The sequence below is a fragment of the Erythrolamprus reginae genome, chromosome 3, assembly GCF_031021105.1.
Source record: "Erythrolamprus reginae isolate rEryReg1 chromosome 3, rEryReg1.hap1, whole genome shotgun sequence".
NCBI lineage: Eukaryota > Metazoa > Chordata > Lepidosauria > Squamata > Dipsadidae > Erythrolamprus > Erythrolamprus reginae.
The window spans coordinates 68,437,258-68,452,344 of record NC_091952.1 but is presented as its reverse complement, the minus strand read 5'-3'; the positions used below and the strand labels follow the sequence as shown (position 1 = coordinate 68,452,344).

The 15,087-nt window shown below is 38.1% G+C and overlaps 1 protein-coding gene across 1 annotated transcript in view; it reads left to right on the top strand.

Moving 5' to 3' along the window:
- The window catches only part of SYT2 (synaptotagmin 2), a 68,049-nt gene extending 59,962 nt beyond the window's left edge, over window positions 1-8,087 (top strand). The window contains exons 8-9 of the mRNA XM_070745717.1: window positions 3,353-3,486; window positions 6,797-8,087. Of these exons, the coding sequence (XP_070601818.1) occupies window positions 3,353-3,486; window positions 6,797-7,003 (341 nt within the window). The 3' untranslated portion in view covers window positions 7,004-8,087. The remainder of the gene's footprint in view (window positions 1-3,352; window positions 3,487-6,796) is intronic.
- The last annotated feature ends 7,000 nt before the right edge of the window (window positions 8,088-15,087 follow it).

Below are 15,087 nucleotides of genomic sequence, written 5' to 3'. Positions count from 1 at the left end.
TTCATTTGTCCAATACACAAATACATAGGAAGAAAAATAGACATGTAGTAATATATATAAGGGTAAAGTGAACTTAGAGGAGAGGATATATGAAAGAAAGAAAATATATATGATAAGCGAGAGAAAGGAAAGACAATTGGACAGGGGACGAAAGGCACACCAGTGCACTTATGTACGCCCCTTACTGGCCTCTTAGGAATCTGGAGAGGTCAATCGTGGAGAGTCTAAGGGATGTGCAGAAGCAAAGAAAGGCCGAAAACTGCCAAAATCTCACATGTGCAAGTGTTCTCACGTGAGATTTTGACGATTTTCACTGATTTCTTTGCTTCCATGCACCCACTCCAGCCTCCAGGACTGATCCAGTAGGGAAAGGGAATTGCGGCCCTTCACTGTTCCCTGCCAACCAACAAACTTCATTTCTCCAAAACTCTTACAACAGTAAACTAGTATGTTAATGAAACTTCTGGAAGGCCAAAACCAAGCTTGGAGAATACAAACAGTGTAATAGGCCGACCCTTAGCTACACATACAGTATTATTCTATTTTTAAAAACATTCTGTTCAGATGGGAAAGCACAGAACAAATGGGATTCCCCCAGTGTACATTTGTTAGCCTGCAAATATATCAAATGTATTATGCCATAAAGATGGACATGTTCAGAATTTTCCTGCAGATCTTAACCATCAATAGTTACATAGCGAGGAGATAGTCCTTTCGATAATCAATCTTTAATCCATTGATGACTTTAAAATAAATACAAATCTATTAAACCATGCTTGGTAAGCAATTGGCAATCAGTATAGAGGTTTCCGTGTAGGCATCATAAGATGCTATCTAAAATACTTAAAATAAAACGCATAAAATACCAGTCAACTTGCTGCAACTTCTGAATATTTTTTATGTAAGCCCCAATAGAATTCATTTTACTCACAGACCCATGGGTCTTCTGGTCCAATGCCTCCACTGGAGCAAGAAACTTTATACCATCTCAGACAAATCGTTATCCAACATTTGCTTGCAAACCTCCAGTGTTGGAGTGCCCACAATGCCAGGGACAAGTTGTTTCATTCCTCTTAATATGTTTATGTTTGTTTATGTTTATTTAGATTTGTATGCCGCCCCTCTCCGCAGACTCGGGGCGGCTCACAACAAAGTGAAAAAAAAACAGTTTACAACAAATCTAAATTTCTACTAAAAACATTTAAAAACCTATTGCAGTCAAAAAAAAAATCCTCATTATTTCAAATGTGGACTCCTTATATAATCTACCCCTGGCTCTTGTTCTACCCTTGAACATCATCCACACCCTCTTCCTTGTTGACAGACCTTCAAGTACCATGTTTCCTTGAAAATAAGACCCTGTCTTATATTTTTTTTAACCTTGAAATAAGTGCTTGGCCTTATTGCTATGCACTCAAAAGCCCTGTTGGGCTTCTTATTAGAGGCTGTCTTATTTTGGGGGAAACAGGGCATTGGAAAATTGCTTCTTGTTAAAGGCTGTCAGATATGAGCACTTCTTATAGTTCTCATTCCTATTTCAGGAATAAAACAGGGAGCTGTAAGATTACTTTCTCTTTTCTGAACATGCAAACATACTATTTCATCAGCTCTCTCATAATCAAGCAGAAGTAACTCTGAGCAACTATAGTTTAAAAGTATAGAATATGCAGGGAAAGCTCCCTTCAGATGTTTGGCAACTAAGTACACAAAGGCTGGTTCTGAATGTAAGAACAAACCTGAGGTTCTTTTTTTCTGAATCTATTGAATAGTGACTCAAAAATGTCCATCTAATGACCAGTCCTTGAACATCCTGTTCTGTATAATCTTTCTATGAATCACATGGCCTTAAGCTCTGACCACTGGAATCCCTTTTGTACCTGTAAGGAAAATGAACTGTTTTTCTACATTTATTTTTTTAAATAACCTAAGGAAAAATGCTGCTTTATACTGAATCCCGAGAGCTGCTGCTAAAGGCTTTTTTCTGATCTCAAACTTGAATAGTTATCCAAATATAAAATAAAAAACATATTTAAGCTAACTATGTGTGTGGTCTGGTGACTCATTATCTGAATTCTTAGAGGCTATTGCAATCACGGGTTTGGAAAAAGCAATGGAGGCTTTTCTCTTCTGTGATTTAAAAATTCATGTTAACAAAGTGTATATTATTTCTTTTCTGCTTTCCAGCATTCAAAGAAAGAAACAAAGAAAGATAAAAGGAAAATATTTTTAAGTAGAAAGATTGTTTTGAAAAAAAATAAAGCAAAGTTCTGACAAAGTAGGAAAGAAATAAAACCCTATCCTGGATTAAAGCTAGGCAAAAAAATTGGAAAAAAATAAGGAACTGGCAAGACAGGGCAAAAAGTGCTTGGTGATGCAGTTAGAGTGCAGTACGGCAAGCTATTTCTGCTTATCACCGGCTGCCAGCAGTTTGGCAGATTGAATCTCAGTGGGCTCAAGGTTGACTCAGCCTTCCATCCTTCTAAGGTCAGTAAAATGAGGATCCAGACTGTTGAGGACGCTTCGAGAAGGGCGGCATAGAAATCTAATTAATTAATTAAATAAATAAATAAGCTTACTGTCTAAAACGCTTACAGAGGGCTGTAAAGCATTGTGAAGTGGTATATAAATTTAAATGCTACTGCTATTGCTATTGCTAAAAATCAACTCCTTTGGTTGTTTTCTTACAGACATTTCATTACCCAAACTAAGTAACAGCATCAATAAATAGGCAATAAACAAACAAACATAAACAGACAGACAGACAGACAGACAGACAGACAGACAGACAGACAGGGCTTCTCTGGAAATCTAGAGAACAAATTGTACAGTGCAAACGTACTGAAGCCTTGATAGAAAAATATTTCATTACAGTATATTAGAATTTTGCAGAAAATATAAGAATAGAAGCATGGTCCTCCTGGATCAAAACTCTGATCCATCTACTCCACTAACCCTTTTGCACAGTAACAAACTAACTACACAACAAGTGTCTCAGCAGAAGGCTTTATAGGCAGTCATTCTGCCATCAAAGTTAACAGCCACGAATACCCATGAGTTCTATGAATTGGTCCAATCCTTTTAAAAGTCAGCCAAGCTGGCAGCCAGCATTACATCTTGTGGTAGCAAATTCCAAAGTCCAATAAAACATTCCATTAAAAAAATATTTTCTTCTTTTCTGATTCTTGAAGGATTTGATTTCATAGAGTGACCTCTGAATGATTCAAACATTTGGGGAATGGGAAAATGCCCTTTCATTTCTGACATCTAATTTCTGGATAGCCTGTTCTTCAGGTTCTGTCTATGTTTTTGAGTGGCTTGTGGCTAGTTTTGATTGTATATTCTTATGTTTCAGATCCTTATGTGAAAATTCATCTGCTGCAGAATGGCAAAAGGCTTAAGAAGAAGAAGACTACAGTCAAGAAGAAGACCCTGAACCCCTATTTCAATGAATCTTTCAGCTTTGAGATTCCCTTTGAACAGATACAGGTTCCCATGTTTCTCATTTGAGGGTGTGGGCATCTCCCAGAAGATGTTGAGTTGACATATTTCTCCATTGTCTCCCACTGCTTCACAAAGCACAAGAGGCAGATCCATACTGACACAGGCAGTTGTCCATCAATGATGGTTGAACCATGGAATGGAAATGGGTTCAAATGCAGTTGTTGTCTCCCCAGTATCTTGAATAACTTATCATCATGGCCATGACATCATCCAGATAGTTGGCTATGCTGGATGGAGATGGTGTAATCTGACATATCTAGAGGATGTGTTTAGAGTTGTTATTTATTCCCTTTCTTCTAATAAAGGGAAAGTTTTCCCTTTATGCCCCTTTAATAAAAGTTTACTTGCAATAAAGTTGTACAGGAAACTTTTCAGCAGAAGGTGGGGAAAAGTTGAACATGAATCCACTGATCCTTATGCAATATCCTGTTGTATCAGACAGATCTTTTGTGGAGCTTAATAGAATAGAAATATTGCAAAAATATAAGTTCAATTTATTTATTTTTCGGAAGCCTCTACTGCTCTGGGATAAAGGAAAGGAAACTGTATCTGATTCTAAAATTTAATGTTTTCCACTTGGTTATGTTGAAGTTTGTGGTCATGCTGGTTGGGAATCTGGAGAATTAATAGTCATACCAAATACAGAGGACTCAGATTGGTACGGCTTAAGTTTTTATAAAGGACAGGTAGACAGGTGAGGAAGCTGATTGGTTTGCTAGCTATTGAAGCCCTTAGCCAAACATCTTTGCTGATGTTATCAATCATATTAACAATTCCTACAATACAATCCTCTCTGTCTCTCTCTCTCTCTGTCCGTCTCTCTCTGTCTCTGTCTCTCTGTCTCTGTCTCTCTCTCTCACACACACACACTCTGTGTATAGGTTTCTCCTGGAAATAAATCTGAATTTGGAAAATCAGCATGTGATGGAACCTAGCTTTATCATGGAAATAGCATTTCTTTTCTCTTTGGAGAAACATTAGCCTAGCTTCAGCCAGAAATGATATTTACATGAAGAATTCTTTCTACTTAAATCTTCTCGTTAGAGATCTTCTGAATGCTCTAAATATTTAATTTCATTAATTTAGTAAAATAAACTATAACATGAATTATTCACTTTTTATTATGATCATAACTCTAGTGTGAGGTACAAAATAAGATTAAAATAATAAAATCAGAGCAAATGACTAGAATGATAACATTAAACCAACAGATTAAAATATTAAAACCAGAACAACAGGAATAACCAGGAATAAAGCAGCATCAATTCATGTAAAAATCTGGATGAACCAATACATATTTTCTAGCACCAGCTGCAACTGAGAAAATACTAAAGTATGTTTTCAAGATCCTCTCCTTTTTTCCCATTAATTATCTCATCTATTATTACCTTAATAGCCAACAGTGTGTGCGTTGCCAAAAAAAAAAAGCCAATACAGTCCTAGGCTGCATTAATAAATAGATAGAATTAAGATCACATGAAATGTTAATACATTGTCTTGGTAAGACCACATTTAGAATATTGCATCCAGTTTTGGTCTATCTAAAAAGGATGTTGAGACTCTGGAAAGAATGCAGAGTATAGCAATAAAGATGATTAGGGGCCTGAAGGCTAAAACATATGAAGAACGGTTGCAGGTATCGGGTATGTCTAGTTTAATGAAAAAGAATAGGGCTGACATGATAGCAGCGTTCCAATATTTAAAGGCCTGCCACATAGAACAGGGAGTCAATCTATTCTCCAAAGCTCCTGAAGGCAGGACAAGAAGCAATGGATGAAAAGCAACCTAGAGAGGAGACAAGCAACCTAGGAAGAAGGATTAATTTCCTGGCAGGACAATTAATCAGTGGAATGGCTTGCCTTCAGAAGTTGCAAGTGCTCCATCACTGGAGATTTTTAAGAGATGAGACAATCATTTTTCTGAAATGGTATAGGAACTTCTGCTTGAGCAAGGGATTGGACTAAAACAGTGATGGTGAACCTTTTTTTTCCTCGGGTGCTAAAAGAGCATGCATGCGCGAGTGCCCACACCCATAATTCAATGCTCGGGGAGGGTGAAAACAGCTTGCCCTGCCCCCTGGAAGGCCTCTGGAGGCCAGAAATGGCCTATTTCGTGTTTTGCCCTCCCCAGGCTCCAAAGGCCTCACGTACAAAAAGATATTGACAAAATTGAACGGGTCCAAAGACGGGCTACAAGAATGGTGGAAGGTCTTAAGCATAAAACGTATCAGGAAAGACTTCATGACCTCAATCTGTACAGTCTGGAGGACAGAAGAGAAAGGGGGGACATGATCGAAACATTTAAATAAAGGGTTAAATAAGGTTCAGGAGGGAAGTGTTTTTAATAGGAAAGTGAACACAAGAACAAAGGGACACAATCTGAAGTTAGTTGGGGGAAACATCAAAAGCAACATGAGAAAATATTATTTTACTGAAAGAGTAGTAGATCCTTGGAACAAACTTCCAGCAGACGTGGTAGATAAATCCACAGTAACTGAATTTAAACATGCCTGGGATAAACATATATCCATCCTAAGATAAAATACAGAAAATAGTATAAGGGCAGACTAGATGGACCATGAGGTCTTTTTCTGCCGTCAGACTTCATAGAAACATAGAAACATAGAAGACTGACGGCAGAAAAAGACCTCCTGGTCCATCTAGTCTGCCCTTATACTATTTCCTGTGTTTTATCTTAGGATGGATATATGTTTATCCCAGGCATGTTTAAATTCAGTTACTGTGGATTTACCAACCACGTCTGCTGGAAGTTTGTTCCAAGGATCTACTACTCTTTCAGTGAAATAATATTTTCTCACGTTGCTTTTGATCTTTCCCCCAACTAACTTCAGATTGTGTCCCTTTGTTCTTGTGTTCACTTTCCGATTAAAAGCACTTCCCTCCTGAACCTTATTTAACCCTTTAACATATTTAAATGTTTCGATCATGTCCCCCCTTTTCCTTCTGTCTTCCAGACTATACAGATTGAGTTGTACTCTATGTTTCCCTGGAGCTGGGGGAAGGTAAAAATGCCCACCCCCATCCCCCTGGAGACTCTTTGGAAGCCAAAAACGCCCTCCCAGAGCTTCTGTGTGAGCCAAAAATCAACTAGCCAGCACACACATGCATGTTGGAGCTGAGCTAAGGCAACGACTTGCACGCCTGCAAATCTGACTCTGTGTGCCACCTGTGGCAGGCGTGCCATAGGTGTGCCATCTCTGGACTAGAAGGTTTCCAACTCTGTTATTCTGTTAATTTGCTTTACTAACAATCTCTGTTTTCTTGCTTCCCTCCAGAAAGTGCAAGTTGTAATTACTGTCCTGGATTATGACAAGTTGGGCAAGAACGAAGCCATTGGAAAAGTCTTTGTTGGCAACAATGCCTCAGGCACCGAGCTCAGGCACTGGTCTGACATGCTCGCCAACCCTCGCCGCCCCATTGCCCAGTGGCACTCCTTGAAACCTGAAGAAGAGGTGGATGCAGCTCTTGGGAAAAACAAATAGGCAGCTCCATTTTTTCCAACATCACCTAATGAACATTCAAAGTGATCCAGAGCTATCAATACCTCAGTTCGGCAACGTTTAGTTTTTGTTCTCTTTTCTAAGCTGCAACACTCTTTCTTTGATGGCTGCAAGGGAATCCGGGTGAACTCCAGAGTCTCCAGGAGGAAGTGGTTTAAAAGCATGGTGGTTCCTTCTTTTCATATTCTTCCAAGTAGTTGGTTTGCTGCATGTTCCACCATCTCTCTGTGTTAATTCTCTTCAAGTGTACAGCAAGCTTTTTTTACTTGGGTCTTCCTGAGACCAACACAAATAACAGCACAAAAAAGCTTTGCTTTTGCTTGTTTGGGGGGTTTCCTCCTTAAATGAGACCTTGTGCTACGGGATGATACCCAGAGCCTGAAAATGCGAGATGACGAGATACATTCTGCTTGCTTTTGGGGGGGAAAAGAAGAACAAGAAGAAGCTGCAAAGGTGTATGAAAAGGCACTCCTGCAAAACAGTGTTCAGTGAGGTTTGGCCATGAGCCATCTATCAGGAATATTCAGAAAAAGCAATACTGGCACTGGGACATCTCTGACGATGTGGATGGCTGGTGGATTAATTCTCTGTAATGAGAGGACTATGGGTTGGGGCATACAAGTTGACAAATGATAATTGCCCGGTAATAGCTGTCTAACATAGTGTGGGTCTTCTGTTCACCTTTGAATGTTTTGTTCTTAATTAGAACAATGGAGTGGTACCATAAGATCCTCGGAGCATGACATCTACAAATGCATGCTTCTGTGAAAGGCAGAGTGCAAAAATGTTCTTTTTTTCTGGGGGGAAACAAAGCCAAACACCACAGGATAATTATTCTAGGCTTCACTATCAATATATGTGAAAATTTCACTTTTTCTAAGATAGTCACCTTTTTGGTAGCAGTGCCAAGCTTAGATGCATCAGAAAAAAAAGCTATGTCAAGTATCTCAGGCAGCTTTGTAAATCGGATAAAAATAACAGGCCTGGGTTGATTTGCAAACATTTGCTATCATGCCTTGTTACTGCCATTCTTCTTTTTAAAACCACAAGAGACTAAATCGGTTGAGTGCTGCAGATTGATTGGTGGAAAGTGTTTATTTTTTTATGAATTTGGAACTTAAAGGATGTGAAGAAAATGCTTGAGGCTGAGGACTGTGTGTGTTTCAAATGCCGAAGAGCAGGAACTTTTAGATAGATGATCGGTTAGAAACAGCAGGAAGGTCCATCTAGTGGCTAGCGCAGTGCAATAAGTATCTTAAGGAAGTTTAATTTAGAAAAAATAAGTACCGTTGGTTGGAGATTCCCCCCTCTCACACCCAGTCACATTTAATTAAGGGAGCAAAACCAGGAATTGGTGGGAAAGTGAATCCATTCCAACCCAAAGACCAAAGATATATCAAAAGCAGCAGGGCCTTCTTCTCTTGTCTGGCTGCCAAAGCATTCATGATTTCTTTTTGCTAATCCCAGAAAGTCAAGCCATATTATCTTTGTTACCTAGTGCTTGCACTGATCTCTGGGAAGAAAAAAAAACACCAACAACCCTGCCATGGTTTTTATGTAGTGCCAGATATAGATACCTTTTCAGACTGATGGTAGTGGAAAGAGGTTAAGTGAGGGCTAGGAAGTAAGATTTTCAAATAAACGCTGCTCTTTTTGAGTTTAATATTGAATTAGAGTTAATGAAAAGAGGGTGAAATGTCAAAGCTATGAGCCTGGAAAAGTTCGAGAGCGTAGTTTTTGCTATCGGTGAGCACTGAATTGCTTTTGTTATTGGGGAATACCTGATTGGGGTTGATAGAATTTTAAGAATGGTTTCCAGTTAAGAGGCTGAGTGAGCAGAGCTCAGACTCATATTGGACTAGTAGTTGTGAAAGTATTAATGTAGTAAGGACAGATTTTTAAATCAGACATCTTTAAGAGGAATGAGAAACAGGAAATCTAAGGTTCCTGTGTGCACAGCAGTTTTTTTTCTGGCTGTACCTATTTGTCTTGCATCTGGTCCTTAAACTCTAACTTTAACCATCTGTCAGCATTGCCTTCAAGGATATTAGTTGCTTTGTCTTTGTGCTAGTTGTATTCCCTGTAAGGGCCTAACAAAAAGCAGTTTGATAATACAAAAAGCATTCCATTCTGGTTCCTAACTGAGTAGGGCTATATATTCAAAGAATAGTTTATTTCTCAACGCCTCTTAAGTTAGAATATTTTTAAAAAAAAACTTTCCAATTAAGAATGAGGTCATCTTTATCATCGCTGCATCATTTAGACTGCAAATAAGGACCAAATTAATCAAAGGCCTGCTTGTTCAACTTGTACCTAAAATGCAAACAAATCAAACTAAGAACCCATGCCTGAAAGTGAAGCCAGAAGGATTTTTGAGTTTCCTGTGTGAGATTGTTTTCTTTCAAAACAAGAATTAATGCAAAAGATAGGCAGATCGATACAGATGGAAAATGCACAATTTGAATGAAAACAATTGATTCTAGTTCTTAAAGCATTTCATTCAATATATTTTAGGTATTTTTTATTCTTTCCTACTCATTTTCCTGATTAACTCACTGTACACCTAGTGAGGAGGGAGAAACATTACTAGCTGCTTAAATGCTTCAAAATAAGCTGCCTTAGTGTATCCAAGCGAAGAGAGAAGACGGTTGAAAGCTTTCTGTATGCTCTTCCCAAATTCCCTTCCTTGTTTAATTACATCTAAATGGCTGTAATTTTACTTTGGTTCACTGGATGCATTGGTGAGTTATCACACTTGGAGCTTTGGCCCTAACTACACAAAGGGAGTATTGAAATTGTTCAACACTGGCTCTGAAGAAGCGTATGTAATTGTTTACATGCTTAATCCGAAAAATTAGACTTAATGGAACTTTTCTGTGCAAATACGTTTGGTGCAAGCGTGTTCTATAAAGGAAAGGGGTAAGTGAAACCTGTTCCCAATTCTTTTATTGTGCCTCTTAGCTTTAAATACTGCCAGCTGGCAAGGATATAAGATTTCAAAGCATCATTAATACATACTAGTGGAGTTCTGAAATCAAATATGAGTTTTGATTTTTAAATTTTAGACCTGCATCTTCACTGATCTTGAGAACAGAACTACTCTAAGATGAGAGTTCCTAATGAGAAAAGAATGAATCTCTTTCCACTAAAAGCAAAAGTTTGGCAAGTAAGATATCTTTCTTGGTGGCATTATAAACCATTGAGGGAATTGTTGTCATAACCTATCTAAGGTTAGCTGGAAGAAGGAATGGTAAATTTTGCTGATCATAGTATTGTTGAGCTTTTTGCTTTTCAGGGTAAAGCAGAATTGAAATTAGCCACCATCTCTTTAAAACCGAAGTGAATGAGGCTGGGGGATAAAAAGCAGTGGCCTTTAGAGATGCCTATAGTTTGGATAGGATCTGACAGACCAATTCTGATTTTTGCTGTGATCAATTAGAACAGTGATTCTCAAACTTGGCAACTTGGCGATGCTTGGAGTTCCACTCAAAAAATTCTGGCAGTGCAAGTCCACACATCTTCAAGTTGCCAAGTTTAAGAAGTACTGAACTAAAATATTATGTCCAGAGACAATAGCTCTTCTGTCTTTCCTTTTTGGGATCAGTTCTAGGTTTGCATCCTCCATTGTATGAGTGTAATGGTTGCTCTGAGTTGCAAAAATATCCCCATTTTCCTCATTCTGGCATTAATTCATTTCTTAGATGCTTTTCAAGAGGTCATTATTTAAAGGCAGGTGTGTTTAATTCCAGTGCTAGTAAACATGTGCCATTTAAATGTGTTGATATGTAACTCTGATCTGACCAGACATGAACACTCAAACTTAATATCCCTTTCTGGCTTAATAGTTTGTACTTATAAGCTGTATCAATTATAAATCACTCCTTCATTCTCACTACAAAACATCTGAACTGTTTAACTGCATTGGTGCTTATATCCCAGGATAGTGCTTCTACTCACATGATTACTTCACATTTGATTGATACTTCGGCATTGTTACTTCTACAGAGAAACTGCCAAAAGACAACCAAAAAAAGTGCTGAAAGCAATGGCTCTGATCGTTTTGGCTAGTTGATAATATATTGGATGCACATAGCAATTCATGTTAAAAGGTATATCCAGCCAGTTTGATTGAATCTAGCTGAAAATTGGAAAGAAGATATCACTGTGAGGTGCAAGAAGGCTGCTGTACTCTCACTAGCTTGGAATAAACATCTGAGTATCTTCATTTTTAATAGTTCATATGACAAAGTGGCAACTTCATCGTGCAAAACTGCTTTGGTTCCTTCTGCTAACCACCAGGCTGCCCTATCTGAAAGCAGGGTACTGGAAATATTAGCACTAATAAATCAAAATATACCCTTTTATTGAATTACAGCTTCTATTTCTATGGTTTAAAACGATTTATCAGTCCGTATATTTTGTTGAATTCCCTTTCTGTATAAAAGGGTTGAGAAAATGAATCAATTAAGCCATCTAAGCCTCATTCAAATCCCATCATTTGTGTGTACTTCTGTATAAAATGATTATAGAGATCTAATGTTAACATAAATACAACCTTCTTATAAATGATGCATGACAACTAGCACAGTATTTAAGTAAAAGCATGCAAAAACAGAACTCGTACAATATGTGGATTATCACTCATTTTCTAGAAATGCAGCCAGGCTACAGAATTATTTTTAAAATGTGGTGTGAATGAATTTATTTTACCTATCGCAATAGAGGGGGATTGTAAAAAAAAAACAAAAAAAATCAGAGAGAATGGTCGTAACAACATACATTTATTTTCAATAAAAAGTAATAATTTTTTAAAAACAAACAAACAAAAAGCAACAAAGCATGCATGATCCATTAAAATATATACTTGGTGAAAGCAGGGAGGGGTGGGATAAGCTATAACACCAAGAGGGCAGTAAGTTTCATCAGTGTCTTGTACAATTAATATTTGCAAAACTGGTGGCATTTTTACTATGTTCAGATAGCCACAACATTGCAGCTTCAATGTTCTGTGTGGTGTTGAAGCCTCTACTGTTGAAGCAAATTTTAGAAGCCATATGAGATCACAGGCTGCCAGGATCCTGAAACAGGGATTGGCTAACAAGTGATCCTTGCTCTCTCTCTGCTTCCCTGTCCCTGCTTTCTTTGTCTGTCTTGCTGTCCAACCCTTATGTTAACCATTTGGGTCACTGATGAGTGATAAGGCTGGCTTGAAGCTGAGGCCCTGCCTGGGGTCTGACCTTGTTAGGCTATGAATGGCATTGGTCTGAAGCCTTTTCTTAGCCTGTGTGTAGAGGCTCTGGTGGCAGACTTGGGAACTGGATCATCTGGCAGGTTTACCAGTGCCCATAACCCACTGTATTTTGGCTGTTCCTCTCGGTAAGAATTATTAGGATAGCAGTGGCTATATCTGGGAAGCTGACCACATTTGAATTTCTCATGGAGTTGCTCTGGCATGTTGGGGGAAATTTAAATGCTGGACACTTTTCCAGAATAGCAAAGCAATAACTGACATTGGAGCTCTTCCCTTTTAGCTTGGGGGGAAAATAGAGCAAATACTAGCAGATTGATTGTCATTCTATGCCTGGCAACAGAATATAAAACACATGCTTTCAAAATTATTTAGAAGAAATGTTTCAGATCTCACACCAATGCTACAATTCTCTTACTAAGCAGCCTCCTTTTTTTCAAGTCTTTGTTGGAATTTTTGAAAAAAATGATACTACAGTACTGTTTAAAGGTATCAGTTCCTTAAAGTGAACTGTAAATAAATTATTTGCAAAGCTTGCACAGCCTTCCTGCCTAAAATAGTGGCTGCCTTTTTCAGTAAGTTGCAAAACCATAATTTTCAGTGGTTAAGAGACAGACCCAATTGATGTTTTGTGTACACGGACTTTGCACTTTGGTGCAAATTATTATGTATTTCACAGCTTCAAATTGAGGAAAGATTGGTGAGCAGGTCAAGAATTAAGTGATGAAGACAGCCCTTTTTACCCAGAATTTTAAGAATGGCTACCTAGCATAATTTAACTAAAATCATTTCTGTACTTAAGGAGTGTATGACAAAGAGACCTCTACCTCCTGTGACTGGTTGTTTATGGATAAGAGGACCAAGAACTCAATCCTGAAAGAAACAGGCTAAGGTTTAAAGAGGTGCAGTTTTAATAAAGTTCCTGAAGTTCCTAAAAGCAGTTTTGATTAAGACAGCATATTTGGTCATCAGGGGCTGCTGCTGTCTTACTCCTCTTACACTACTTGAAGTATAGAAATCTAAGCACTGGTGGCAGCAGTGTAGAAGTGTTGCAAATGGCTTGGGAAGAAAATAACAGTGATAAGTCAGATTTTTCCCACCTGCTTGAAAGCGCCAGGTGCTTTTATGCCTTTAGCACTATATTTATGAACAGGGATCAGCATATCCTTATTTGACCACCTAATAGCATTTGAGGCTGCTATTAAAGGCATAACTGCAGAGGGAGATGATGGCACCCCAACTTCCAAATAGAGCAGCTGTATGAAGAGATAGTCATGATGACCCACCACAGGCTAGGTTACAAAAGGCTTCAGACATCTGATACTCAGGTGTAGGGTGGGGCCTCAACTCCTTCCCATTCCAGCCATATTTCCTCTGTGATGTAGAAGCTTCCAAAACCGACTAAATTTACTGGAGTCTTCATCTCCAGTTATCTTCCCTACTTCAGGTGCAACATGATTCAACTCCCCTAAGCCTGCAGGAAGCTGCTTTTAATGGTCCCTTCCCTATCCTCATGTGGACTGTTTCTGTCTTTATTGTCAACCTGTTATTTTGTAATGATATGCGTCTCCTTATTAAAGAAATTAGCTGAAATATCTAGATGCTCTTTGTGTTTATTTAAAAGTAGACAAATACTTGTTGGATCTTAGAATTTAGAATGAATAGACTGAGAAACTGATTGTCACAAGGATCATAGACAATTTTGGCAGCTGCATGAGATTTCGTCTCATTGTACAACTTTTAAAAATTGCTCTCCCTGCAAGACAAATTCTCTGTAGCTCTGGGACTGAGAATACTGGAGTTCAGGGTCCAACACAATTACATCATTTTGGTTAGAGAAATACCAGGTTAATATAATCTCAATCAAGAAGGGTAAGAAATCTTTCTAAGGCCTCTAGGATTTCTATACAATCCTTCCTTTCATATGTACTTAGTTTGATTTTTATATTTCTAAAGTGCTTGATTTAAAATAAACAAACAAACAAACTTGTAAATTCTGCAGTTAAAGGGGTTTAAAATGTATTTCTGACATAGGATCAACCACACTTGCATTGACATAAATAAGACCTCTAGATGCAATAGATGGATCAAACTACAAACCTAAAAAGTTGTTGCGAGGGTTATTAAAATATGCATAGAAATACATTTTGAATGTTGTTTAGATAATTATTATTGTTTTAGACCTTTTAGACCCATGCTTTGCATGCCTTTCCAATTTTTGGAAGAAGAATCCAGAAAAGAAACCAACTGGATTCTTCACAGTACGATGCTCAAATATTTTGCACTTGTATGTGAAATTTGGGCACATCACTACAAATCTTCATTGGCATCAGCAGTGAAGCAGACCTTCCATGTCAAACTTCAAATTGTCTTCCCAATTATCAGGTTTGCCTTCCTTAGAGGGCTGTGACAGAAGTATTCTCACTTTATGTTGAGGTCATTAGAAGAAACTGGATCATCTCTAAGTTAGAAGATGGGAGAAGGTGAGTTTTCTTAGACAGTTTAGAAGTAGTCTATTGAGGAATAAACACTTTTGTCAAGTCAAATGCATGTGGACCCATTTGGATTCATTTCTGGATTGGCTCACTGCTGCTATGATTGGAGTTTGTCCTGGATGAGAAAGCCATATGCACAATACGCTTCCTGAAATTTTCCTGCTTCTTCAGGCACAAAAAAGCCATTCCATTGACTGCAGTGAATTTTAAAAAAAAATTACCAGCCAACCAGTGGGGGCACTGGCATTTCAGAGCACACACATGTGATGAATTTAGAAACATGAAAGAGAAGAGCAGTAATTAGCAGCTAATGGGGAATATTG